Below are 25,174 nucleotides of genomic sequence, written 5' to 3'. Positions count from 1 at the left end.
CGTCTCTGAACAAGCCGCCAAGAAGCTCGTGAAGGACATGCACTACGAGGCGCGCGTCCAGGCCATCATCGAGTTCTACGCTCAATACAGAACCATGAAGGTTAAAAAAGAGGAGGCAAGGACAATGAACCTGACCAAGGACCAATTCATGAGTGTAAGCAAAGAACGTTGATACTTACTTTATTTGAGATTAATTACACTTAATTTCTTTTTTCATAAGTCACATGCGTGATGATGTAGGTGCCTCCGTGGTGGTGCCGAGCGCATATCCGGTGCTTGGAAAAGATGATGGATGAGTGGTTGCAGCCCAGGTGGTTGGAGCACCACCTTGCTTGCCGGGAGCGGCGTTTATAGATGCCAGGTGCATCACACCATCAAGGCAGCCTGAGCCTTGATGAATATAGGGGAAAATGGGTACGCAACTTCATTTCTTTATTCTAACGCTCAATTCTGCATAATTTCTAATCATTTTGCATTTTTGCCGTAGTCGTCGTCACATGATGGCCAGCCTTGCTCCCAGCTCAAGGCATGGGTTCTGTCCAAAAAGGGCAAGGCGACGGCCGACATCGACTTCAACCTGGAGGACACGCCTGAGGCGTACAACCATCCAAGCATCCACAGCCACGTCACCCAGTATACAGTGATGGCAAGGGAGGTTCACGGGCCAGAGTTCGATCTGAGCTCCCAGGATATTGACGGAGAAATCATGATGAGGGTGGGAGGAGGCAAGAAGCATGGTCGGTATTGGATTGGCGACAGTGTAATCGACACGGCCTCTACTCCCACTCTCTCCTAGATCCGAGCAAGGAGCATAGACTCGAGCCCAGCGATACGCCCACGGCCGACCACTGCATAGTTCCAGATAGAGGCTCTCCAGGTTCTTTCTCTTCCATTCATCATTTGTTGGTTCTTACGTACTTTAGCTTTGCATTGCTTTGCATTGCATTGTAACATTGCGATGAAATATTTTAGGCCCAGGTGAAAGCAGAAAAGAAACGGGAGGAGATGGAGGCGAGGGTGGAGCGGTTAGAGGCCGAGTGGCAGAGGGTGGAGGAAGAAAATCGGATGAGGATGGACCAGATGTTCCAATACATGCAGAATTTTGATTTGAGCATGGGTCAATCTTTGCCACCGCCACCGATGCTATTCCCTTCACGTCAGCCACCCACAACTACTCCTGTGAGTCACTTGATACATTAGATTGAATACTTTAACTTAGACAAGTTCCTTAGTTAGCTCAAATGATATCAATATTGTCTCACACATGTCTTCTCCTATGTGCAGAATCAATCGGCGGCTTCAAATACTCAACCACAAGACCCGGATCAGTCGCAGTGGTTCCAAGGGCCTCCTCCTCGGTGACTTATGGATTATTTGTGCATTACTTGTTTAAACTAGAACTTGTGGATTACTTTCTCGAATAAACTAGAACTTATTTGTGTTCCTGTGATGCTTAATATATGCCTGTGATGTAATATACATGCCTGTGATTTTTGTTGGAGAGGGGTCCTTTATACGTAACAAAACAGTAAAAACAGGGGGGTTTTGGACAGTTTGCCGAGTGTAACACTCGGCAAACAGGTCCTTTGCCGAGTGTTTTGGCTTTAACACTCGGCAAAGAGGCCAGTTTCTATTTTTCTGGCAATATTTTTGCCGAGTGTGCAATGTTTGCTGAGTGTTAAAGCCAAAACACTCGGCAAAAACGTAGATGTTTGCCGAGTGTATTGGCTTTAACACTCGGCACAAACGTAGTAAAATGGTGCGGGGTGACCCCTCTTTGCCGAGTGTCGGAGGCTTGGCACTCGGGAAAGTTGAAGATGTTTGCCGAGTGTCTTCCATCTGACACTCGGCAAACTCTCCGTTATCGTGGACGCCGTTAACCCCCTTTTCGCCGAGGGTTTAACTTCGCCGAGTGTTTTTTGACACTCGGCAAACCCTTTGCCGAGTGCCCGATATTTGACACTCGGCAAACATCTATTTGCCGGTGGAAAATTCGCCGAGTGCTAGTCGCCGAGTGTTACACTCGGCAAAGTCTTTGCCGAGTGTATTTGGGGCTTCGCCGAGTGCCTGGGGCACTCAGCAAAGTAACTGTTTCCATAGTGATAGTTGGATATCTTATATTATAGGACGGATAGAGTAATTTAGATGGTACAAGACAGCTACGAACCTAATGACTAGACTAGATCCTGGACGCTAAGTAAAGGTCAAATGAAGGAATACTAGGGGAAGCTCAATTGGACAACTCTGTGGAGAGCCTACCCCGTACTTCTTCCGTGCTGTAATATAATGTCTCCAAGCATTAAAATTTATTCCAAATTATATTGGATTTTAAATTTATATACAAACCCTCTAAAAGACAACATTCATATACATACATATATTATTAATAATATATCGTCAATCTAAATATAGTAATCAGAAAAAGTTAAATGTGTCATTTGTTTTATACCTAAAATTGCTTGGATACCTCGTATGAGGACGGAGGGTGTACTCGTTTGCTTGTTCTAGTTCCCTTGCGCGCGAGCAACTCCCCGTTTGCAGCGTTCCCATTATTGACCAAACGCACACACGGTCGTCGCCCTCGTTATCCCAGCTTTTCCCTTCATAAAGCGCAAGCGCCCCCCTCAGCATCAATGTACAATACAAGACACGGCGGTGGCGCAGCAGTCGGCCAGTCGCCCGCTGGCCGTCAACGCCCTATAGGAGCTTCCACGACGGTTCCCCTCGAGCAGGGCTGCACCTGCACCGCCTGCTCTGCTTCATCCTGGTACCGCATCGGCTTGTTTCTTTTGTTCACTATATGCAAGTTATCGGCCGGCCGACCAGCCGCACCGAGATCCCGGCCTCCTCCTCCCACGGTGCTGATTAAGCCTGCCATAAGTGTAGCTAGATTAATTCGCTCCTATTGCTAATTTTTTAATTGCTGTAGACTGTTTGGGTTTACCATTCTTTTCCTAAAATTGAAGAAATTATCTCTCTTTCAGAGATTTGGTGTTTCCTCCTATCTCTGTTGATCTCATCTTCCACAATCTAAAGTCGTAAAAATACAGTAACAAGCATGATTCATGAACTGTTAACGTCAGATCCGTTGAAGTGGAGAAGCGAGTACCAAGTACTTCTGGTACATGGACATTTACCAAGACAGTAGATGTCTTGACCTGGAGAAGGCGTTATATGATGAAAGCGTGGATCCAATCGACCTACCTTTCTGGTTTCTGAATCACATCACAAAAAAATTCTCCGAGAATGAACTAATTGGCAGCGGTGGTTTTGCAGATGTTTACAAGGTATGTACATGTACGCACAACGCACTTAAGCTGCAGGCAACTTCGCTCATGCATGGTCACAAACCTTACTTCGCTCATGCATTGTCAACTGCAGGGAGCGCTTCCAAATGGGATGGTCGTTGCTGTGAAGAAACTTCGTAAGATTAAAGTCCTTAATGAGGAGGACTTCCAACGTGAGATAGATTGTCTCATAAAGGCCAAGCACAAAAACATAGTACGGTTTCTAGGGTACTGTTCTGAGACACTACACACAAGGAAACCATTTGAAGGAAGATTTGTCTGGGCAGACGAGAGGCAAATGTTGTTTTGCTTTGAATACCACAGTAAAGGGAGCCTTGCAGGGTTTCTTACCGGTAAGATCTGTTACATTACAAAGTATGTAAATGTTTTCAGGTTTCTAAAACTCACTCTCTAAATCATCATTTGAAGAGTCATTTGAATAAAAGTTGCTTTATGTATCTTTCCACTCTTCAATAGTTTTTATATGTTTTACACACTCTAGAGAGTCATCCTCACTTTCCATCTTTGCCTTATCAAGAAATCCGGAACAGAGGATGTCTATATTTGGATATCCAATTAAAGCAGCTGTTCGAGAGTATTTTTTTTCACTAAAATCTCTATTCCTAATAATTAGGAAGGATATAGAGAGTCTCTGTTGCTCTAAAGCAAAGATTTAAGCTACATATTTTTTAGATTAAGGAACGAAATATTCCAGTCTCCCACATTCATCGGAGAATGGGTACAACCAAACCACAACCGACCACGGTCCAAATAACGAAATATTCCAAATAAGTTTGGAAATGCTAAGCAGAGTTTTCAAAACCCAAACAATAGGAAAGCAGAAAAGCGTCTCCACGCCCAGGACACTCAACACAAGACATAGCATAACAGAACTAGTTCCCTAAACTCTTATGCTGCTTCCAAACTGAACTGCTAAACACTTCTAACAGCAACATTTCCAACTGCTTGCAACCATTCTTCAAAGTTGTTTTCTCTTACTCTTTAGACAACTGTGATCATTGCCGGATCCAGTATCCCCCCTGAAGATTACCTGCAAGAAAGAATTAATATTTTTCTTGTTGAATACCAAATGATTTCTATTCAACCACAAAGCCCAGCACATAGCCGCTAACCCCACTACCACTAAGATCTGGTTTCTCAAATTATGAGTAAAACTCCTAATCCACGAGCAAACAAGTGAAAGTTATTTTTGGTTGGTTGAATATTATTAAAAGTGATGTATAAAGTATTCCACAAGAACCTAGTCAGGCGGCAATCGAAGAAGAGGTGTCGAACTGTCTCTTTAAGACCACAAACACTACAGTTACATCCCCTTTCCAGCCCCTCTTAAGCAAATTATCTTTTCTAAGTAAAACCCCTTTCTTTATTAGGTACCAAAGGGAAATTTTAATTTTCAGGGGTAGCTTTGCCTTCCAAAACAAATCTTTTCCACCCGCCTTTTCTGGTTTCACAATTTCTTTGTACAAAGATTGTGTTGAAAAAGGACCATTTTTTCCTAGCCGCCATAAGAACTTATCCTTGTTCTCATTCAAAGTAACGGGTACTACCATAGAGACCAACTTCAGCCATTTATTCAACCTCTCACCAAGTAATGCCCTTCTGAACAAAATATTTAAAGGAGTTGTGTTTAGCACTTTGGCCACCGAATCCCTCTTCGTCCTTACTATTTTGTACAAGGTCGGGAACACCTGTTTCAAAGGTTACCGGCCAATCCACCAATCCTCCCAAAAACTAGTTCCTATCTCATTGTTCACCTTCAAACTTCCATGCTTCAACAAGATATCCCTTAAATTCAGAAGTCCTAACCAAAAGTGAGAGTCCCCCGGCCATTTTACGACTTGAGACAAACACTTTCCCTTTAAATACTTCTTCTTTAGCACCTCTTGCCACAAGCCGTCCTCATTCAACAGTTTAAAAAACCATTTACTGAGCAAGCAAGAATTGTGGACCTCTAAATTCAAGATACCAAGCCCCCCCCCATGCACTTTGGTTTATAGAGTAACGTCCACTTAGCGAGCCTGTATTTCTTCTTATGTTCATCACACTGCCAAAAAAAATCTAGATCGATAGTAATCCAGTCTTTTCAACACTCCTCTAGGAATCTCAAAAAAGGACAACATAGCTAGACAAAACTGAGTTAATCAGCACCAATCTACCACCGGAAGACAACAAGTTTCCCTTCCAACTGCTAAGCTTCTTTTGAAACCGTTCCTCCACCGAAATCCAATCCTTATTTGACAATTTGCGAAAGGACATCGAAATTCCTAGATACCGGAACAGAAGATTACCTTCCTTGCACCCAAACAAGTCTACTAAATCCTTCTCTCTCTCTATCTCACATTACCAAAGCAAAACAATTCACTTTTATGGAAATTGATCTTCAAACCTGATAGCTTCTCAAAAGCCCCAAGAACAAGTTTTAGGTTTCTAGCGTCTTCAACATTATTTTCCATCAAAAGTATCGTATCATCTACATACTGTAGGATCGAGAGTCCTTCGTCTACTAGGTTGGGGACTAGACCTTTGAACTGACCATTAGTTTTAGCTCTATCCACCAGCGTGGCCAACATATCAGCTACCAGATTGAAAAGGATAGGCGAGCAGATCTCCCAGTCTAAGCCCTTTCCTAGTCTAAAAATTATGACCAATTTTCTCATTTACCTTCACCCCTACACTTCCTTTACTAACGATCTCCTCAATCCACCTACACCATGTTAGTGAAAAACCATTCATTCTTAGCATTTGTTGTAGAAAAGGCTTACTTTATCGTATGCCTTCTCAAAATCTAGTTTAAGAATGACGCCATCTTTTTTCTTTTTGTGCAACTCATGGATTGTTTCATGCAGCACCACTACGCCTTCTAAGATATTTCTACCAAGCATAAAGGCTGTTTGTGACGATCTCACCACCCAGCTACCCCCATCAGCCTATTAGCCAGGACTTTTGTGAAGATCTTGAAACTAACAATAAGCATGCAGATTTGTGTGTATTGCTGAATCTGCTTGACCTCCTTGTTTAAGCTCTATATTATTCTTACATTGGCAAGACACACTCATCGAAGCTATCACTAAATTGTTTAGTCTGCAGTTTAGGTCATTGATTTGTACTCCCTCCATTCCTTATTATAAGATGTTCTGGCTTTTCTAGATACATAGTTTTTTGCTTTGCACTTAGATATACATTATGTCTAGATACATAGTAAAAGCAATATATATATCTATCTAGAAAAGCCAAAACATCTTATAATTTGGAACAGAGAGAGTATTTTTTTGAGGGAAACAGGAGGGGTGAACCTCTATTGGACTTTTATTCAAAATAAAAGAGTATTACAATAGTCTTATGAAACAAAGAAGATCTGAAGGATTACACATAAGCTTCTAGTCATTGACTAATTTGGGGTTCATAGTTTGCATTGCTCGAAGAATAACTTGAGCAAAATATGCCTTGAAGTGCCTTTTGGTATGTTGTAGTGAAGGTTGAATTTGTCAAAAGATTGCATCATTTCGTACTGACTAGATGGCCCAGCACATAGAAATAATCACTTTCATGAAGAATGGCATATGCAGCTGATTTCTGAAGGGAACAACAGCGCCAAAAGGATCACCATGATGAGAAGGGACTAACCCCAAACTTCCCCAACAAGCCATTGTAAAAGCCTCAGTTGTCAAACTACAAAGTACACAGTTGTAATCCTCCAAAACCATATTTTTCCTTTTTAATAGATTCCTTATGCAAAGGTGATCGTTGAGTAAGAGCCAAAAGAAGAATTTACGCTTGTTCTGAGAGGAATATTTTCAAAGCTAAGCATAGGCCCTATGGACTTGTCTATGCCAATCAAATGTGCATATGCCTTTCGGGAAGAAAAAGGAGAATGCTAAATATAAGTCGATCCATAGGTAAATTGTCAATGATAGTGGACAGAGTCTGGAACTATTGAACAAGCTTTAACTGAGAGAGGTAAATGAAAGAGATCGTGTAAAATAGAAGCTTGGCACACTTGGTTGACCGAAATGTGTTTATTTTTGGAAAATGAAAAAAGTTCAAGCATGGAATGGTACCATCCCAAAGATCAAGCCAAAAAAGGAGGTACCATCTCTGATAGTAACACTAGCCAGGCCTTTGAAAGATCCAAGTAGTTTCATTAAATCTCGCCACCAGAAAGAGCCTCTTCGAGCAAGCACGGACAACCTGGCATTGGTGTAATGGCTTTCCCAAGTAAGATTGACCCAGGGAACATCCTACCTATTAAAGAATTTATGTAGATGCTTCAGGAGTAAAATTTCATTTTGCGTGTGCAAGTTAAGAACTCCCAAACCACCATTCTCTTTAGGGATACAAACCGTGTTCTAGGAAGCTTTTTGTGGGGTTTTATTGTTAATGTCAGAACCTCTCCAATAGACAATGCTTTCTGAACTTGTCAATCTACTTGATGACTATCTTTGGTAACAAAAAGGTGCACATAGCAAAGGTAGGTACGCAGTGAAGACTGCATTGGTTAATTCCAAACGACCTGCTTGGCTAAGGAAGGAGGATATATTGACTATGCGCCTCTCACGTCGTAAAATCAATGGCTAGAAGTCGGCAATAGACGACTTGGTTAGACTTAAAGGCAGACCAAGATATGTAAACGGCAGAGATCCCTTAGAGTAGCCAAAGATTAGAGCTAGAACATCAAATTTTTCCTCTACAATGTTGATTGGTACCATCATCGATTTGCTATAGTTGACTTTAAGTCCTGTGGATTCAACAAAGGAGTTTAGGAACACTTTTAAAAAGAACAGTTGTCTGGCATCCCTTGCAGAAAGATTAAAGTGTCATCCGCATATTGTAGAATTGGGAAAATCTTGGTTATGCATCAAATTAAGGGCAGAAAAAGAAGCCCCTGGCTTTTGGCAGAGTTTAAGAAAGTTTGCAAAAAATCACCTGCAAGAACAAAAAGCAAAGGTGAAAGGGGGTCTCCTTGTATAACATCTCTTTTGCAGTGGAAAACTTTCCAGCCCTTATGTTGCAATATCTGAATCATTAACTAATTCTCCACTTTGTCAAAAGCTTTCTCAAAGTCAAGCTTAAGAATGATAATCTCCTTTTTAGACTGATGACATAGATGAAGATATTCAAGAGTCCAAGCTAAGAAGTCTTGAATTGATCTTGCTCTGATAAAGTCATACTGATTTTTATGGATCAATGAAGGCACAAATAGTTACAGTCTATTAGCTAAAATTTTTGTAGGATCTTAACCATGGTTTTCAATAAAGATATGGGCCTAAAATCTTTCACCTTTACAACATTGTCATGCTTAGGAACCCAAGTAATATGTGAGCCATTAATACTTTGCAAGCAGACATGTCCATTATAAAAAGCACTACAAAGGTTGTAAAAGTCAGTAAAAATGATAGGACAACACTTTTTAACCAAATTAGTATTGAAACCATCTGGCCCAGGAGCTTTGTCTGAGGACAAAGACTTGACCACCAAATAAACTTCTTGATTAGAGAAAGGGACTACCATAGAAGAAAGGTCCTAGGAACTGTGAAGATGAGATTCAATGTTGAAAGAAATGCCAGAGAAATCACTGACACCTAGTCTGTCGCTGAAGGAGTGCCATATTAGTTCTATCTTTGGCTAGTGATTAGCAACTGAGACTCCATTATCATCCTCAATGAAGGTGATGAGATTTCTTTGATATCTGATAGTAGCATTAGCATGGAAGAACTTTGTGCTAGCATCGCCAAGTGTAACCCACTTGATTTGTCCTCTTTGCTTCCAATAAGTACGCTATTGTCTTAAAAGAGATTGAAGCTTTTGCTCTAGGAGAGCTTTAAAATTCCACTCCAGAACTAGGAGATCCCTAAACTCCTCAAGGAGATTTAGGTAAGAAAAGGTGAATTTAACATTGTTGATTGCACTTTTCAGGTCAGATAGAGTTGCTTTCCAGGTCTTAAGAACTCTTCTTAAACTTTTGAACTTGGCAGTGAGAATTTTAGCTGCATCTATGTGATGATGTGGTGCGACCCAACCTTGCTCAACAACAGAGAGGAAATCCTCATGCTCCATCCAGTGATTTTCAAAACGGAAGATGGATTTTCTTGGTATATGCGTGGAGATGGTGATTGCACAAGGCACATGATCAGAGGTTTCCATTGAGAGTAGCAAGACAAAGGAGTTTTGAGATGGTGAGACAAAGGAGTTTGGGTAATAAATGGCCTGTGAAGCTAATGTAAAAAACCAATCTAGGCGTTCTGGAAGTGGAGAGAGATGCTTATTAGTCGAGGTGAAGCGTCTGCCCTTTAGAGGTAGCTCCACCAAACCTAGGGAGCTAATGGCCTGATTAAAAAGATACAGATCCCTATGATTTCTTCCTGGTTGATTTCTATTTGTAGGGCTTCGACAGAGATTGAAATCGCCCACGATTAGCCATTCAATGTGGTCCGGCATCTGGATATTTTAAACGAAGTTAAAAAAATCCCTCTTGCTAGCAGGGGGCAGGTGGCATAAACGTTTGTTAGGACCCATTCTGCTCCATTGTGCATAGAAGAGAATTCTATGGAGAGAGAAAAAGCATTTTGAAAAGCTAGATGTCCCTGAAAAATAGTAGATTTCCAAATAATAATAGCACCACTAGAAGCACCAATTGAGGGTAAGAATTCAAACATATCAAAAGATGGTGGAGATATTCCTGATAAACATGAGATCAAAGTTTTCACGCTTTGTTTCTTGAAGACACACAATATCACAAACTATCTGTCACTTTGTCATGTATAGCATTCCATTTTTTTTTGTTAGAGTTAACAGAATAAAAGGAGTGAACAAAAAAGACTCAAGCAAAGCTATGAGCCTAAGACAATCACATTAAAGGGCCATCACCGTCACTTGTTTTGGGTCGGCATGACTTATCTTATCTTTGTTCAGTTTGTTTCCTTCAGGCTTGCTTTGCGTAGGCCTAGCCTGGAGTCTATCTTTAGAGAGTGTAAGGATCTAGATGGCTAGAGAGGGGTGAATAGCCTATAAAAATTTATTCTATAATTCAAAAATCACTAGAGAAAATGGTTAGTACAATAGGTGATCCTATAGCTACTACAAGCACTAGCTCTTCACTTCAAGCAAGCCCCCTAACAAGTCTAGTAGCAAGTTGGTTCTATTCTAATCACTCAACAAACAAGGCTACCAGCTACACAACTAAACTAGAAAGCTACACAAGAGAGCAACTAACACTAGTTACTACTAACAAAGCTAACAAGCTAATCTAGTGCTACTCCTAACAAGGGAGCTACCACTACTCAACTACACAAGCAACAAGCACTACACTAGCAAAGGTATGAATGAAATGCAAGAGTACTGATTATACCAAACCAGGCAAGAGGGATGACACAATCAATTCTTCTCCCGAGGTTCAGTTGCTTGCCGACAACTTAATCCCCATTGTGGCGAGTCTTATGGTGAATGATTCGCGCACTCACTAGCATAACAAGCTAGACCCACAACATGGGTGTCGCAAGAATCAAGCCCACAAGTCCTCCTTCTAGCCATGAGCAATTTACTAGAGTATCCCTTTGCGCTCCGTAAGGTAGGATCAAGAACATTTCAAAAATACCTTGATTGGGGGCGGAAACAATCACCAATTCTCCTCACCAATCACCGAAGCTTGAACCATCTAGGTGGCAGCAACCACCAAGAGTAATAAGAACACTCAAGCTTCAATGATCACTAGTGCCACCAAGATGCAATCAACCAATGCAATGCTCTAGTGATGATTCAATCTCTCCGAAATGTGTTTGCAAGTGATCAAGAGAGAGTGGGAGGCTTTGCTCAGCTCTAGAGGGATGAGGGAGGTTCAACAAGTGGCCAAGAGAACTCCCCAAAACGCATCCCAACTATATATAGAGGGGGAGGGCTCAAAGAGCCATTTGGCTGCGCACTCAGCCTCTGCGTGCCATGGCGGTCCAACCGCAAGGGGAACCGGTCAGACCACCAGCCCCAATAGTCGACTGCCATGGTTTAACGGTTAATTCAAACCCCAACACCATATAGTACAATGCTCAAGGTTAAAACTCCAGTGCCCTCACTCTGATGCGATCCACTAAGGGTCAAAACAAGGTTTTTGACCATCGGAATGATCCGATGTTAGGCATCGGATTAAAGGTTAATCCGATGCCCATCATATAGCCTTGGGTTGACCTAGCAGTCCCACTGCCAGGGTGAGGTGATGTGGCCTGCTTGCGAAAGGGGTCAGCGTATGCTCCAATGGCCCAGAGTGGCACATACTGATGAGCACCAAAAAAAACTTGGCCAGGGGTCACTCCTATGAGTGCCGGCGCCTGGCGGTTCCACCGCTTAGGGGAGCGGGGCCATCGCCAGGGGCATTTTGCCCTGTTATAACTCTCTTTGTGTGCTGTTACAATGTAGCATATGTTCCGATGCCAAACCCTAGGTGGCCATCGAAACAATCTGATGAGTGCAAAAATAGCCCGCCAAACTATGTTTTCAAAGCTTTTTCAAATGTGCTCAACTCCACCAAGTGTTCCAACATTTCATGTGTGTGAGTTAGCATTTTGAAAGACTTTTATGTTGTACCTCACCATGTCACTAAGTGTTATGCACATGCAATGTAAATGACACCAAGTGGTATTAGATAACCATCTCAACTTGAGAGCTCCCCTCTTAATAGTACGATTATCTATTCTAAACTCAATCATGCACTCTATTGCATCTTGACCAGCAAAACAAATACCCTAGCTTATACCTTTGCCTTCAATCCATAGGGTTTTGTTTTTCTCTTTCCTGTTTTCCAAATGTTGAGCACTTGATCACATGTGGTCTCCTTTCATGAATGTCATTAACTCTTGGTGTGGACATCACCTAGATCAATCAACACTTGTGACAAAGGTTAATTAGTCCACTAGTTGCCACTCAATTACCAAAACCAAACATAGGGCTTTCAGAGAGGTCCTCTAGGTTTAAGTTGCAGAAGGAAGCACCCAAGTCTATCTGATGATTGAAGTTGAGATTTTTGGCAATGTGGCGGAGCACCCCAAGCCACAACCGGACTCCTTGAGTTTGCCGAGTGTCCGAAACATGTGACACTCGGCAAAATAGGTGGGTTTGCCGTGTGTTAACATGTGACACTCGGCAAAATGCTAACGGAGGTCGACGGTGTTACCTGGGCATGAAGTTGCCGTGTGTCTATTGTTTGCCGAGTGTAGGCACTCGGCGTAAACAATTATGCCGTGAGTTTTGTTTTTGCCGAGTGTCGTCTTCGGGACACTCGGCAAACATGTTATTTGCCGAGTGCCCGAAATCGTGCCCACGGCAAATCTGGGGACACTCGGCAACTTAGGCGTTTCCGGTAGTGAGCAATTGCGGTCCTTGCAACTAGAAAGCCTTGAATCCCTTGCAAATTTTCTTTAGCCTTGAACTTCTTTGAAAGGTCAGCTTGAGATACGATGATCTTTGCCTTGGTGGTTCTCTGCCGCTTCGACGGTGTGACCACGGACTCTTGGGCCATCACCATACCTTTCAAAGGAATCATATTCCTGTTAGACTTAAGCTCTTCTAGGATAACCGAAGAAGACAACTCAAAAAGAGAGCAAACTGGCAGATTAACAGAAGCACAAGAAGAAGGGATGAAGAATAAGCTGGAGTTACTATGTATACTGTCTGAGAAAAGGCTCCAGGCTGGTGACTGAACGAAGCCTTTGGCCCAGTCAAAAGAGGAGTTCTGCAAAAGAAGGAACATGAAAAAGTTCATCTAGCAACAGGAACGATGATTGCAGGGGAAGAAATTACATGTTTTGAGAAGTACTTTACCTAGAGTCGGAGAGCTTCAGGGCAAGGCTTATAGGCATTAAGGCTGCCTACCAGAGATGGAAACACCGGGTCTGCATTTGGCTGAGTAAGTTGTGCAAACCCCAATGGAATATTTTGATCATGAGCGTTGGTATTCAGCACATCAGCTTGAACAAAGCCAAGAAGAAGGTCAGCTAGATGAACTTCATCTTCAGGCAAGGGGATCAAAGGCTGCAGTTCATTGAAGTCTGTGACGGGCACTATTTCCATAGGGTCAATTGGGAGGGGGAGCAACCTCGGAGGGAGTATTGTCGAACAATATAAAAATCTCAAGGTGATGGTCCAAAATAAACATAAGCACCAGTATATATATATATATATATATATATATATATGTTGGTAAGCCCATATGTCTTCATAGTGATTTGAAACAAAGTGACCACTACTGGTTTTCTGCAAATTGTGCCACGTCTACATTTTGGCCTTGCCAAAGTTTAGTGAAGAAACATTTGATAGTATATTGAACTTGCATACCGTGCAATCTACTTCTGTTGGACTGGTCGTCTAATGTGATAATAATAATAATAATAATTAATTGTTTTATGGTATATACTCTTTGCAGAGGAATCTTCCGGACTTCCGTGGAAGGCGCGGTATCAAATAATTAAGGGGATTTGCGAGGGCGTGGGTCATCTCCACCAGCAGTATATTATTCACAGGGATCTCAACCCTAAAAATATACTACTGGACGATAGCATGGTGCCTAAAATTGCCGATTTTGGTATATCAAAGCTCTTAAGTGAAAACAAAAGATGGACTACCACTGAGAACATAGTTGGGACGCGGTAGGCTACCTAACTCTCTCTGAGATGTCCATCTGTTTTGTCACACATCAACCGGCTCTATTGCATATCCATTCATTCATTTATCACACATTACATCATTTTTTTCATGCAGGCCATACATGGCACCTGAATTTTTGAGAAGTGGAACAATCACACCAGAGACAGATATATATAGTCTAGGTGTTATAATCATACAGATTCTCATGGGATGTAGTGAACGCACCAGTGTTGATAAGGTAATTATCATTTATATTACTGTTTCAAGACAATACATGGCTACATTTTTTTGAACTAAGGGCATGTTTGGATTTCACCTAAATGTGCCATGTGCATGCACTCGCCAAACTTTGGTCACCAAATTGGTGGCCACGGTTTTGGTGAACTTAGGCCACCAAAATAAACTATAGGACGGCCAGGCTACCAAGCCAGAATTTAGCACCCAACCAAATGAATCCCAAATATAGTAAAAAAGAACTTGCCAAAATTTAGCTTAGCATCTTTTGGCCACACAACATGGATAAGCAACCAAATACATCCTAATTTGTTTGGTGCTATTTATCACTACCAATAGTTTCCAAATCTACATCAAGTATTTTTTTTTGAAAAAGGGAAATATTTCATTAGGCGAATGAAAAAGGTCCTAGCCTCTACCATTCGAAGATAGTACATAGCTTAGAAATTACAAACAAATTAAGCATTCAAGCTCAGTTCTCATAAGAGAGCACATGGACTAGATATGAAACTAAAAGGCATGATACATGGAAGAAACAAAGACTACACCTCAATTCTATTCCGGAATTTTCATCCAAATTTTGCAAGGACCTCCATGACGACTGTCTCTGAAATCCGGCATCCATTCTTGATGATCGGTCTCTCCTCTCTACTTAACAAGGATCAGTGCCAGATCTAATACATTGCCCTGAAAATGACCTGCAAAAAGGTGTTAGACTTATCATTGTTGAACACCACATCATTTCTATTCAACCATATTACCCAACAAAGAGCTGCGGCACCTAGTAGAATCTGATTTTTAAGTTTGTTCTGAACGCCATTAAGCTAAGAGCCAAACATATTTGATATACTACACTACTACAGTGAACTTAACGGAGGCGGGTGTTTTTTTATTTTCGGAGGCGGGCAAAGGCAACCGCCTCCGTCCAAAGGTCGCGGTTAATTTGTGAACTACGGAGGCGGTTGCCTTGCTCGCATCGGTTAAACGTTTAACCGAGGCGGGCGCCTTACAAATGCCCGCCTCGGTTAATGGATTAAAAAAACAAAAAAAAATCCCAGAGCTCGCTGGCGAGCCCGTTTCCGAACCCACCGACGAGCCCGTTTCCGCCGGCGTGAATCGCAGCGCTGGCGCCCTCCACCGGATCCATCGCTCGGGGATTCATCACTCGCAGATCCGCCGCCCTCCACTGAATCCACCGCTCGGTGGGTCGCAACTCCCAGATCCATGACGGGGAGGCTGATCCGCGCTGGGCAAGACCTCGATCCGCGTCGGGAGGACCTCAATCCGCGCCGGAGGAGCTCGATCTCGCCGATGCCGCCGCTGCGCGAAGGAGGAGCTCGATGGAGAGATCACCACCGCCAAGCCCGTGCGCAAGGACGCCGCCGCTGCCGAGCTCGCACGCAAGGCCTCCGCAGCCGCCACACTCGCGCACGAGGCCTCTGCCGCTGCCGCGCGTGAGGACGCCACCGCTGCTGCCGCCGAGCTCGTGCAAGAGGCCGCCGCTGCAACCACGCCCACGCGCGAGGCCTCTACTGCCGTCACGCTAGGAGAGAGAGGTAGAACGGGTGCGCCGTCTGTCGGTGTTTCGAGTCACGAACTAGTAAATTTCTAGATTGCACATTCGGCTCGGATGGTGTGCTTAGAGGACACAAGATTTATACTAGTTCGGGCAGAACGTCCCTACGTCTAGTTTGTCGTTGCTGCTTATGTTACTAGCACCAAAAGTTTGTAGTAGGGGTTACAAATGGTGAGAGAGAGGGACAGGGTCCCAAGTCTCTGGTTTGTGCGAGTGCGGTCGAATGGGTGAGTTGCTTCCCCGTAGCGAAGCGCGCTAGGAAGGCTTGGGCTCTGATCAGGTTTGATCGGATCCCATTCCATTGATGGGGAGCCCGGCTTTCCCTTTTATAGACCAAGGGGAAGACCCGGGGTACACCAGGGAAAAAGAAAGGAAGGAAAAGAGAAAAGAGAAAAACAGGGAAGAAGAAAGTTCCAGGGCTGTGTTTCTCTTCTTCCCCCGCAGGCAGGCCCCGTTGGTCCTGTAGCGACTTCCCATTGCGTCCCTGCTACAGGTGGCCGTCGTGATCCGGTCATGGCGTCCATCCCGTCGCCTGCACACAGTATGATCAACAGTTCCCCTTGACTAGGACCGTAAAGGGATCTGCTAGCACAGTGCCGGTCCGTTTGGCACTATTTGGGGACGTGCGTGCCCAAGTATGGCCCGTCGCGGTCATGGGTCATGTCGAGACGTGTCCGTCCCCTTTATGTCATCATAGGCGTGGCCTCGGACACACATCCCACGCCTGTGGTGGTTGGGGATAACGTGGGCCCCCATGGGGGGCGCGCGCGCTCCCGTCCGGCGTCCGATTTGCCCTCAGGGGTCGGACGAGGCGGAGCCCACACCCTAGCGGTCGGGCGAGGCGGAGCTTGTACTCCAGGCATCGGGAGAGGCAGAGCCCGCGCCCCAGGGGTCGGTCGAAGTGAGACCCATGCCTCAGAAGTCGGGCGAGGCGGAGCCTACGCACCTAGGGACCGGTTGAAGCCGTAGTCGCGCACTTGATTGCTCAGGTGAATCAGTGTTGATGATCACTAGCTCCTCCTCTTCGGGTACCCTAATATTGGTCCCCGACACCGTCGATCTGAGGAAGGGAGAGAGCGGGTCGCGCCGTTGATCTGAGGGTGGGAGAGCAGGTGCGTCGGGAGAGGGAGAGAGAACGGGCCACGCCGTCGATCTGAGGGAGGGAGAGCGGGTGCACTGGGGAGGGAGGGAGAGCATGGTCAGGTGCGCCGCGTGCCGTCTGGGGAGGAGGGAGAGGGTTGAGAGAGAGAAAGAGTGGATAAGGGAGAATGAAACCCTAACTCCCACATATATAAGATGAGCGTGATATCAGGCCGAGATGGCTGCCTGCTGGGCTAGTATTTTCTGAGGCGGGCCTTATAGTGTGCCCGCCTCCGTTAATGGATTTACGGAGGCAGTTGCCTTAAAACACCAGCCTTGGTTAAGTTTGATTAACCGAGGCGGTTATTTTGAGGCGACCGCCTCGGTTAATATATTAACGGAGGCGGTTACGTTAGGACAACCGCCTCGGTTAATCGACATTAACCGAGACGGGCGCAGTAGGTTGGCCACCTCGGTTAATTATTAACCTAGGCGGTTGCTGGGCCGGCCGCCCGACCACCGAATAACGGAGGCGGGCAACCAGCCCGTCCGCCTCCGAGCCCAAAAGGCAAACGCCTCGGTTAAGTTTTATTGTAGTAGTGCTAGATGTGGATGAATTCCAAACATCATGTGCATAGTGTTCCACATGAATCTAGCGAAGTGACAGTCAATGAAAAGATGTTGAGTTGTCGCCAAGGAGCTACAAAAACAATATTTGATACTTCCTTGCCAATTCCTTTTTGCTAGATTATCTTTTGTAAGAGTGACAGCTTTTTGGAGATACCAAAGGAAAATTTTTATTTTCAAAGGCACTCTTAATTTCGATAGCGGGCTTTTCATTGGTATGACTCCCTCTTGAATCAAATTCAAATACATAGAGTTGGCCGTGAAGGAACTACTCCTATGGAAGTTCCAAACAAACACATCCTTCTCATTTGTAAGGTTGACCTGCACAACTTTATTTACTAAGTCGTACCACACTATCAAATTACCATCCACCAAACCTCTTCTAAAAGACACATTAAGTGGTGTAGCATCTTTTTTTAGAAAAGGGAATATATTAATATCCCAGCTTCTGCATCGACCAATGCATATGGCTGTCTTTATTACAATTACAAATAAGGGAAAACGGTCTAGGGAACCTCAAAGACAAAGTTTTGAGCCATAATGACAACCAAGAGAATCTCTAAAACCATAACTAAATAGCAAGCCTGTTGCTAAATCTCCAGCCATTTCTTGCGAACACCTCCATTGCGACTATCTCAATAGCCGTACAACCCATATTCATCAAATGGCGATCCTCCTCCTTTTGTAGTAGGGACCAGGACCTGGTCCAGTAAGTCCCCCCTGAAGATAACCTGCAAATAAGATGGCGCTATGGCCTTGTCAAACACAATGCCATTCCGAGTTAACCAAATCACCCAACAAATGGCACTTGCACCCACAAGAATTTGAGATTTTAGTTTCCTATTTATCCCTTCCAACCAACCTGTAAACAAATCGTGTACACTAGTTGGAGGTATTAAATTAAAGGAAACATGAACAATTCTCCACATGAATTTAGCATAATGGCAGTCAAAGAGTAAATGTTGGATGGACTCGTTTGAAGAACAGAAACAACACTTCCTATCTCCTTGCCACTGCCGCCTCGCTAAATTATCCTTTGTTAAAATTACTCCATTGTACAAGTACCACATAAAGACCTTGATTTTGAGAGGTAGTTTAAGTTTCCAGATTAAAGTGTTATGTGTAGCATCTAACACCTTACCATCCGTATCATCCTTTTTCCTCACAATCCTATATTGATACGGGTAGACGTCCCTTAATGGTTTATTTCCTAACCAAGTGTCCTCCCAAAATCTAACTTGTAACCCGTTTTGAATTCAGAAATAACCATGGGCCAAGAAATCATCCTTGACCTTCATTAGCCCCGACCAAAAAATGCGAATCACCTGGTCATTTACGGACTTGAGTTATGGTTTTATTGGTCAAATATTTCCTTCTTAGAAGATTAGAAGATTTTGACAAACACCCTCCTCATTAATAAGTTTAAACAGCCATTTACTCAAGAGGCACTTGTTTTGAATCTCAAGATTTTGGATATCCATCCTGCCAAAGTCCTTTGGGCTACAAATTACACTCCACTTAGTGAGACATCAAGTATATATGCGTGGTTGATACAACAAGTTCATATTTTGTTCTGGAGTTTAAAAGGGCTGCCCCCCTGTCAATCTTAGCGCACTTCGACTGTCAATTTCGTAGGTGCTTGAAACTTGGACGAACATGTTTGGGACATCAGAGAGCCAATCACTACTACAAGTAAAATTATGTGCTGAGATAGGTATAAAATGCATGGACGATAATCCAATGAACAGGCCTGATATACAGGATATTATATCTAGCCTTAAAGAGAAGGATGATATTTCAAGTACTTCAACAGGGCAGGTATGATCAATTACTGTGTACAGGCTGCCACAAACTTCATTTATTTACTTGATGTATGTATTGTACGCACTTCATTTTCAGTCGGTGGATGAGGTGGACTCCATGATCGTTTCTTCTGCACAATCGTCCCAACGAGAACGATCAGCGTTGGTTAGGTTCTACCAGCAATATCGACTGGCCAAAAACGCATGCAAGCCAACGAGAATTAATGCATCCAAGGAGGTAGCAGAGACAAACAGTGAGGTGAGTACCGCGTGAGTTTACGTTACGAGACCAACCGTACAAGGGAGCATACACTCGTACAGAAACACTTACCTGCGACTCTAAATTGAATAGGATGCTATCCTTTTATATTGTTTTTTTTGAAAATCTTGTATTGAGTATTTTAGCCACTAAATGATTTCAAATTTAAAAGTTTCAGCGATAAAATTTTAGATCCCGTCGAGCGCTACAATTTTGATATATGTTGTGTCTCCATCTTAGTTAGTTTGAAAATTTGAATTATAAAATATAAGAATTTTGAAAAGGATATTTATGGACTCTAAATGTTTTTAAATCAAAATCTTGCAGAGTACAAAGCTGTATATTGCGTTGACAACCCCCAACTATAGTGATTTTTTTAATTTTAACCCTTTTTTGAATATAATTTTAAATCTAACACTGTCGGATTTTTTTTTAACTAACACTTTTGGCCGCGCCTATTGCCCTGGCGCGGCCAAATGCCTGTATCGCGCCATGCATGGTGGCGCGGCAGAGGACTAACGTGGCGTGGGCCGGCCTATGGGACCGACAACGTGGCAGGTCCTGCCGCGCCACCGACCTTGGCGTAGCAGTGCCGCGCCCTGTTCCGTGGCGCGGCAGGACCAAATATACCGCCTGAGCAGCCACACCACCTGGCCGCTGCGCTTGCCGCCCGCCCGGGGTACCTGGATGGTTGAATCGAAACGCGTCGCGCCCGTATAAGCCAATGATTAGTTTTTCGTCTTTCATAATACGGTTATGCACCATTTTAACTAATCGATTACGAAAAATTGCCACCGGCGTCCAGATACGCCGGGACTGCCGGTTCCCGAACTAGTTGGTACTTAATCTCGCCGGCAGTGCTGCCGCGACTCAAAGAAACGAATAAGAAGCAAGTTGACAAGCTGCCACATAACATATTCATTGTTTTGACATAAATTTGAGATAACATAACCAAATAACCACGCAAGTTTTGAATGTCAATATTCGTTTGACCTAACAAACTAAGACCCAGGAGTGTAAGGATCCCTCGGACGCCTCTGTCTCTTCGGATTTGTTGGCAACACATTGGGAGTGTAGTCAACGTCGGTATGGTCGCATCGACGGTGCGTACGGCTCGGACCCTGCAGGTATATGATACGCACGATTACTTATAATTCTTTATGATCGTTAGTTCATGGAGCCTACGTATTGAGACAAACTATCTTTGTTAGTACCTGTGAGGCTCCTTGGGTGCCAAGCTGGGCACCACCTAGCTGAGACATGCCGATCTCGTCCTACGGCCATTCATCCCACTGGTCGTGCTGTCCGCGGAAGCCCGGGGGTTCGTCGTCGTCGTCATCGTTGTTGTAACACGGCCTCCGAGAGTGGCGGAGAGCTGCGCGGCCAGCGGTTCGCAGAGACGTCTCCGACCAACTACCTAAGCAAAGGCCCAGCTACAGCGCCTCCAGACCCAGAAAGATGACCGTTTCTCAGACTGCTTGCAGGACGCTGCCGGTGACCTTGGCGCAGCCTCCGCCCGGTTAGCTCGTAGGCGTCTCCGGGCGGAAGGGGGCGGAGGCCGCCCCGCTGTAAGGCTAATCAAGTGCCAACGTTACCTACGTGTGTGTGCAGGTAACCAGAGGAAGGCGCTCGTGGACGGTGCGGGCGCGCCGGTTCGGCCTCCGCTCGTAGGGGCAGAGACCCAAGCAGGAGGACGGCAATACTGGGCGTCGGGGGTCTACGGCCCCGGCGTCCTAGGGGCGGAGACCGACGGCGGAGGCCCAAAGGCCCTTCGCCGAATCTTGAGGCCTAATGAGGCGAAGACCGACGGCGGAGGCCCAAAGGCCCATTGCCGAATCCTGAGGCCTGATGGGCCAGCTGATCGCGCAGGCCCAGTACCTGAGGGTGGCATGACAAGATTACTCCCGAGAGGAAAGGCGAGTAGTGGAATATTCTGAGGATGTACTGTAGCAGTTGAAGGGTACTATTGTAAACTCTGTAAAAGTGGTAGTTGAGCCCTATAAATAGGGAACACTTGTAACAGTACAGGGTTTTTTTAGAGGGTGAATTAATGAAACCCTAGTTTTGCGTGCCATTTCCCTACATGCCCACCTGTCGTGCCTGTTCTCCGAGCCTCCGCCTGAGGGCAACGCTTGGCGGGCGGAGGCCTCTATCTCCTCCACACTGTCTGAGACCGCAAGTCTCAACATTGGTGCCCACCGTGGTTTGGCCAAGGCAAACCAACGATGGCAGGGAAAAGAAAAACCACCACCAGAGCAGCAACGACCACGGGTCAGAGAGGAAGGCCTAGGAGCACCACTCGTAGCACCTACGCAACCTCGCTAGCGGAGGATGACACCAGAGCAGATGCCCAGGGTCAACCACAGGAACCCCAAGATCCAGAGATTCAAGATCCGGAGACCCAACCAAATTCAGGTACAACACTCGAGCAAGAACGGCAACAGCTGCAAGCACAGTTGCAAAGAGCGCAACAAGAGTGGGACAGAATGGCAGCAGCATTCGCAGCTAATCAGCAAGCTACTCAAGCGTCAGCACAAGCAGTAGAAATAAGGCAGCAGTTGGCAGTCCTACATGCTGAGATGCTAAGTATGCAGCATGCAGTACCAGCGTCAACCTCCACAATCCTAGCCTCCGCAGCAACACCAACTGCAACCAGACCACAAGGGCCTCCGCCAGTGATCAGCCCGACCATGATGCCATCTCAGGTGATGCGGAGGCCTATCGATCCCAAGTCCCCACTCTCTGAAGGCATACAACAGTCGCCATGGCCAACGGCGTACAAGCCAATTACACTACCCAAGTTCAACGGAAAGACAGACCCCCATCAGTTTATTATGAGTGACGAGGCAGCAGTAGCCTCCGTCGGTGGAGACGACGCCGTCTTGGCAAAGTCATTTGTCATTGCAGCCGAAGGCGACGCGTTGGCCTGGTATTCTATGCTCAAACCAAGCACAGTCTACTCTTGGGAAAACCCCCGGGATAAGATATTGGCAAATTTCAAGGGGCTAACAGCACAGTCGCTGACTTCCACAGATCTGTTCCAGTGCAAGCAAATGCAGGGAGAGACACTACACGACTACTTTCGGAAATTCGTGCAACTAAAGGCGAAGGCACTAGACGTCCCAGACGAGATCGCCATCGAAGCAGCGATCAAAGGCCTCTGAATCGGGCCATTCGTAGCACACCTAGCAAGAAAGAAACCAACTTCCATACAGCAGTTGTATGACGAGTTCGAGAAATACTGCAGATCAGACAATGACCTCCGGAAAAGGCTAGAGGAACAGGGTCAAAACAGACAGCAAAACAACAGCAAAAACTCCTAGAAAAGCTATACGAACTAGAATGCATCAAATCAGAAACCAGGCCAGGGGCAAGTGCTCAGTATCGAGGGTCAACCTTACCCCGAACAAGGGCAACTGCCAGCGCCATCTGGGCCGGAGACCCAGACCAGGAACCAAGGTCGGCAAGGTTACCAAGGCAAAAACTGGAACAAAAACCACAAGCAGAAACAACGCAGGCCATATTGCGTTTTTCACGGAGAAAGCGCTAGGTACAGCACCAAAGATTGTCCGGAGACAAAAGAGACACAGGAAATGATGAAGAACAAACAGACTGCGCAACCTCCGGCACAGCAGAGCGCAAGAGAGGTCAGCGCCACCTACACAACTGGCCACCAGCAGTACTGCCCAATATACCCAGTGCTAAACGCAACCCAAATACATCCCTCCACACTGGCCTCTGCCTATTACCCAAACTTCCTACCAGCATGGCGGTCAGCGCCTTCGCAGCAGCCTCCGGCAGGTAACTACAGGTCGGAGGCAAGCCTGACCTACATAAACCCAAAACCTCCCCACATAACCTACCTCGAAACAAACCCACCGCCACAAAACCAAATCAAGTTCGAGCCTCCGCCGCAACAGCACCACACGCAGCAACCACCAACACCAAAAAATGAGCCAAACCCAGAAAGCCAAGTCAACCCCCATGGACCGCTACCAACAATAGGCATGATACTACCAATCACCGGAGGATCATCAATGGAGTTTCAAATGAAAAAGCAGAAAAAGGATCACCTCCGCCTGGTAAACAACGTAGCAGTCCAAGGCCCAGCAAAATACACAGATTGGTCCAGAGTCCCAATCACCTTCATAGAAGATCTCCAGCTAGAAAGCTACCCTCACGCAGATGCAATGGTAATCAAGACTAACATAGCAGCATGGGAGATAAGCAGAGTACTGATTGACACTGACAGTTCAGCAGATATCATCTTCGCAAATACCTTCGACCAAATGAAGCTTAGCAGAAATCAACTACAGCCCTCCGAATTCCCTTTGATAGGATTCGGAGGCAAGCAGATACAAGCATTAGGAAAAATCTCACTCCCAGTGTCGTTTGGAACCCAAGCAAATGCTAGAACCGAGTACATAACCTTCGACGTCGTCGATCTGTATTACCCATACAATGCCATCTTGGGCAGAGGATTCACGACTAAATTCAACGCAGCCCTGCATATGGCCTACCTGTGCATGAAAATACCAGCACTCCATGGTATTATCATAGTCCGAGGCAGCCAGAAAGAAGCAAGAAACATAGAAAAAGCAATCTACAGAGCTCAAAGAAACATCAATGCAGTCGAGTCGGCAGACAAAGAACTAGAGCCTCCGGATATGCCTAGAGGAAAAATAGATATGGCAGGTCAAGAAGAGACAAAGATGACCCCTCTAGAAAAGGAGTTACCAGACAGAAAAGTAACAATCAGCTCAGAGTTGAGCAAAGCAGAGGAGGAAGAGCTCATGGAAACTCTAGTAAAAAACAAAGACATCTTCGCATGGTCAGCCTCCGACCTATAGGGAGTCAGCAGGGACATCATACAGCATGAACTGGATATCAATGAAAACATGAGGCCAAGAAAGCAGAAACAGAGAAAAATGTCGGAAGGTAGAATCCTGTCAGCAAAGGCGGAGGTGCAAAGGTTGCTAGATGCAAAAGTCATCAGGGAAGTCAAGTATTCAGAATGGCTTGCAAACGTAGTACTGGTACCAAAGAGGAATGGCAAAATGAGAATGTGCATAGATTTCACAGATCTGAATAAAGCTTACAAAAAGACCCTTTCCCATTGCCAAGAATAGATGCCTCCGTCGATAAGGCAGCCAGATGCCAGAGGTTTTCTCTCGACTGTTTCTCTGGGTATCACCAAATCTGAATGAAAAAAGAAGACAAAGACAAGACAAGTTTCACCACTCCATTCGGGACATATTGCTACACCAGAATGCCGGAGGGCCTCAAAAATGCCGGAGCAACCTTTGCCAGAATGACAAAGGAAGTTTTGGGCTCACAACTAGATAGAAACATCATAGCCTACATCGACGACATAGTGGTCATGTGCAAGAATAAGGATGATCATGTCTCCGACTTACAGGAAACCTTCGCCAACCTCAGGACAGCTGGCCTCCGCCTCAACCCAGAAAAATGTATATTTGGAGTTACAAAAGGAAAGATGCTCGGATACATCATAAGCAGCGAATGCATCAAAGCGAACCCAGACAAAACCAGAGCAATAATGACAATGGCAGAACCCAAAAACAAGAAAGAAGTGCAAAAGCTGACGGGAAGAATAGCAGCACTCAACAAATTCATCTCAAAATCAGCAGAACGCAGCCTC

General features: G+C 45.0%; 1 protein-coding gene across 2 annotated transcripts in view; it reads left to right on the top strand.

The window, feature by feature from the left end:
• Positions 1-2,589: 2,589 nt before the first annotated feature.
• LOC136508736 (uncharacterized) overlaps positions 2,590-25,174 on the top strand; it is a 68,537-nt gene continuing 45,952 nt past the window's right edge. Inside the window, exons 1-7 of one of the 2 annotated variants that reach the window (XM_066503509.1) lie at positions 2,590-2,767; positions 3,084-3,287; positions 3,382-3,640; positions 13,714-13,936; positions 14,049-14,172; positions 19,087-19,269; positions 19,351-19,512. In XM_066503509.1, coding sequence (XP_066359606.1) covers positions 3,126-3,287; positions 3,382-3,640; positions 13,714-13,936; positions 14,049-14,172; positions 19,087-19,269; positions 19,351-19,512 — 1,113 coding nt within the window. In that variant the 5' untranslated portion in view covers positions 2,590-2,767; positions 3,084-3,125. The remainder of the gene's footprint in view (positions 2,768-3,083; positions 3,288-3,381; positions 3,641-13,713; positions 13,937-14,048; positions 14,173-19,086; positions 19,270-19,350; positions 19,513-25,174) is intronic. The other variant, XM_066503508.1, reaches the window with a different exon arrangement.

This window comes from Miscanthus floridulus, chromosome 15, assembly GCF_019320115.1.
Source record: "Miscanthus floridulus cultivar M001 chromosome 15, ASM1932011v1, whole genome shotgun sequence".
Lineage (NCBI taxonomy): Eukaryota > Viridiplantae > Streptophyta > Magnoliopsida > Poales > Poaceae > Miscanthus > Miscanthus floridulus.
The sequence above is the reverse complement of the archived record's forward strand: the minus strand, read 5'-3'. Positions and strand labels throughout refer to the sequence as shown.